Here is a 2,540-nt window from a genome sequence, read left to right on the forward strand (position 1 = left end):
CCTTATAGGGTACAGCATTTACGGCTCCATGACAATGATTGGAATTATCGACGTGGTGCCGTCTCGGTGGCGCCTTGAGATGAAACCTTACCTCAGCCCTTTAGAGTTGCATGTGCAACGAATAGACGTAGACTCGTTTCCAATGCGCCGGCTTTGGCGGTTAATTGAGAAATTGATACGCCGCGAGCAAGAAGACGGCTACGCAAATACCCCGTTCAAGTCACGGTCACTAAAGGGGTCATTGTACATTCACCGAAAAGATAATGGGCATCTTCAGTTTCTGCCTAGTGTGCCAGCCGTTATTCCTCTCGAAGGCTCAACTGTCTTGGCAGACGTGCTGGATTTGAAACAGCTACCACGAGATGGTTGCTCTGTGTACTTGCGCTGGATTGAAGATTCCCCGAGAGTATGTCTCGTAGATGCTGACTCCTCTGTCTCAACCAACGGTGCTTGGGGTGGTACCGGCAGGGCAGAAGATGTGAACATAGCCGTGCCATTGCCACAGAGCCCGCATAGAGCAGTGCGTCAGCGATATGGAGGCTATTCCCAACACAGACGGGAGGATTGTAGTGACAAGAGCTGTGAACCACAATTGAATGATAACAGGAATAGGCACCGCACCTATTCACCGGCACCGGTTAGGAAAAGCCAAACACATGGTGACGGCGGCCGCATGCGTCCAGAGAGTAGGGAAGAGCAGACAGAAGCATCGTATGTCCTTGAGAATATTGATGACGAGGAGATTCCACCTCTCACGTTCCTGCACACGCCACCCATGATGTATAGGAAGCCTTGGCACGGCGTCACCTAATATCATGTCAAAAATGGTGTTAGTTTCTCCTGCCCACGCAACGATCTCTCTTTCCCCCAACAGCTCCTATCAAGTGAGCTTCTTGCAACGCCGATGTGTCCCCTGTGACCGTGCGTTTGTGCGCTCATGAATGTGCCGCATATCGTATTCAAATGAAAGTTTGCGCCCCCCTCCCCCTTCAGTCACCCCCTCAAAAAGAACTTTGAAGCGCCGCTTCAACATGGTGAAAAAGTAGATGGGTGGCGCTTCATTCAACCTATCGACCCTGATTTTAAGGCTGTATTTTTTGTTGTTGGTGGTGGTGGTTGTGTCAAGATGCCTCTATTGCTGTACTTGTTTGATTAGCTTTCTGGCAGCTGATCATTTTTTCTTTGTTTTTTTTTTTTCAATGTGAGCACTTTTGTGGACTGAATCGGCTCTTCCCACACAGCTAACCGAAAGACCTTTATTCATATTTATAAAGAAAAAGGAACAATGGAAGACGCGATGGACTTCATGGAGAGCCGTCCTCTAGTGGGATTCCAAATGGACGGCTCGCATCTTCATGATGTGCTGCAGAACATTATTGAGGAACAGCAACAGCAGTCGAAATACCAACAACTGAATGCTCAGCGGCTCACTGACATCGAAGATGAGCTCCATAAAATTGGGGCGCGTCAGAAAGAGTTTGAAAGGGCGCTTGGGAACATCGGCCCCGACACTCTTCGCAAAATGCGCCAGAAGCTGGATGATGTGACTGAAGGACTAGATAACTTGGTCCTGGACGTGAAGAATACCCGGCAGTTGGGAGAGGAAGCTGCGCATGTGGCTGACGACGCCAACTCTGGTGTGCAGAACATGCGGCGGGAACTGGCTCCTCTCAGGGAGCGGCAGGACCAGCTGCAGCAGGAAATTGATGATGTGATAGCAGAGTCAGCTGAGCAGAACCGGCACCTTGGTGATGCTCTCAAGGAGATTGAGCATGATCATATGCAGCAGACCGGGCATATGCAAGAACTAATTCGCGAATTGCAGAACAGGGAAGGTCGTGAGGAGTGGAAGAAGTTGCATGGCTTGATAGATGAGTTGGGTGAGCGCACCGACAAGAATTTTCGAAGCGTAGAGGATAGCGCCCGTGCCGTTGATGCGGAACTCGCCCGCCACCGCTCTGAGCTTGACTGTCTGCAGGGTGACATGGGCGCGCTCGACGCCAAAACGCGTAAGGGCATGGCGAGCATTGCGAAGGACCTTGACGCCAAGTGCGAGATGATCCTCGACATGCTGCGCGACCACAGACGTAGCTCGAAGGAGATCGAGGACCACATGGTGGCTGCTGGGCAGGCACTTGCGCAGTGGGAGGAAAAGCAGCGCAATGGTGCGAGTACCGGGGGCCGCGCGTACGATCAGATTGGCAGTGCGCGACGAAATGGTTGGTAGAGTGTGATGGAGACAGTCCTAGCGACTGTGCGAAAAGTACAGTAAGGAAAAAGAAAGATGCTAACAGGTAGAACAGGCCGACATACCTAGAAGGATCCTGAAGACGAAGGAGTGAGTTGTTGATTGAATGGACCTAGAAAGAGAGCAAGGAGAAAAAAGAAGAACGGCGACTGAAACGTGAAGGGATGCCTCCTTTTTGTCTTAGAAAAACAAAATAGAAACTCACTTGGGCCATCGGCTATTTATTCTCTTTCTGGGCCTGTATGGATTTGGTTTACAACTAACGCTGCGTGTATTCCCTTTTTTTTTTTTT

The 2,540-nt window shown here is 50.4% G+C and overlaps 2 protein-coding genes across 2 annotated transcripts; both read left to right on the plus strand.

The window, feature by feature from the left end:
* Positions 1 to 28: 28 nt before the first annotated feature.
* On the plus strand, positions 29 to 811 carry DQ04_16471000 (hypothetical protein; the record flags this gene model as incomplete). Its single annotated transcript, XM_009317473.1, has 1 exon — positions 29 to 811. The coding sequence occupies one exon, from the start codon at positions 29 to 31 to the stop codon at positions 809 to 811; it is 783 nt and encodes a 260-aa protein (XP_009315748.1).
* Positions 812 to 1,285: 474 nt separating this feature from the next.
* On the plus strand, positions 1,286 to 2,227 carry DQ04_16471010 (hypothetical protein; the record flags this gene model as incomplete). The annotated part of the gene is made up of 1 exon (XM_009317474.1): positions 1,286 to 2,227. One exon carries the CDS (start codon positions 1,286 to 1,288, stop codon positions 2,225 to 2,227), a length of 942 nt encoding a protein of 313 aa, XP_009315749.1.
* Between the last annotated feature and the right edge of the window lie 313 nt (positions 2,228 to 2,540).

The sequence above is a fragment of the Trypanosoma grayi genome (genome assembly GCF_000691245.1).
Source record: "Trypanosoma grayi strain ANR4 Tgr_1647_V1, whole genome shotgun sequence".
NCBI lineage: Eukaryota > Euglenozoa > Kinetoplastea > Trypanosomatida > Trypanosomatidae > Trypanosoma > Trypanosoma grayi.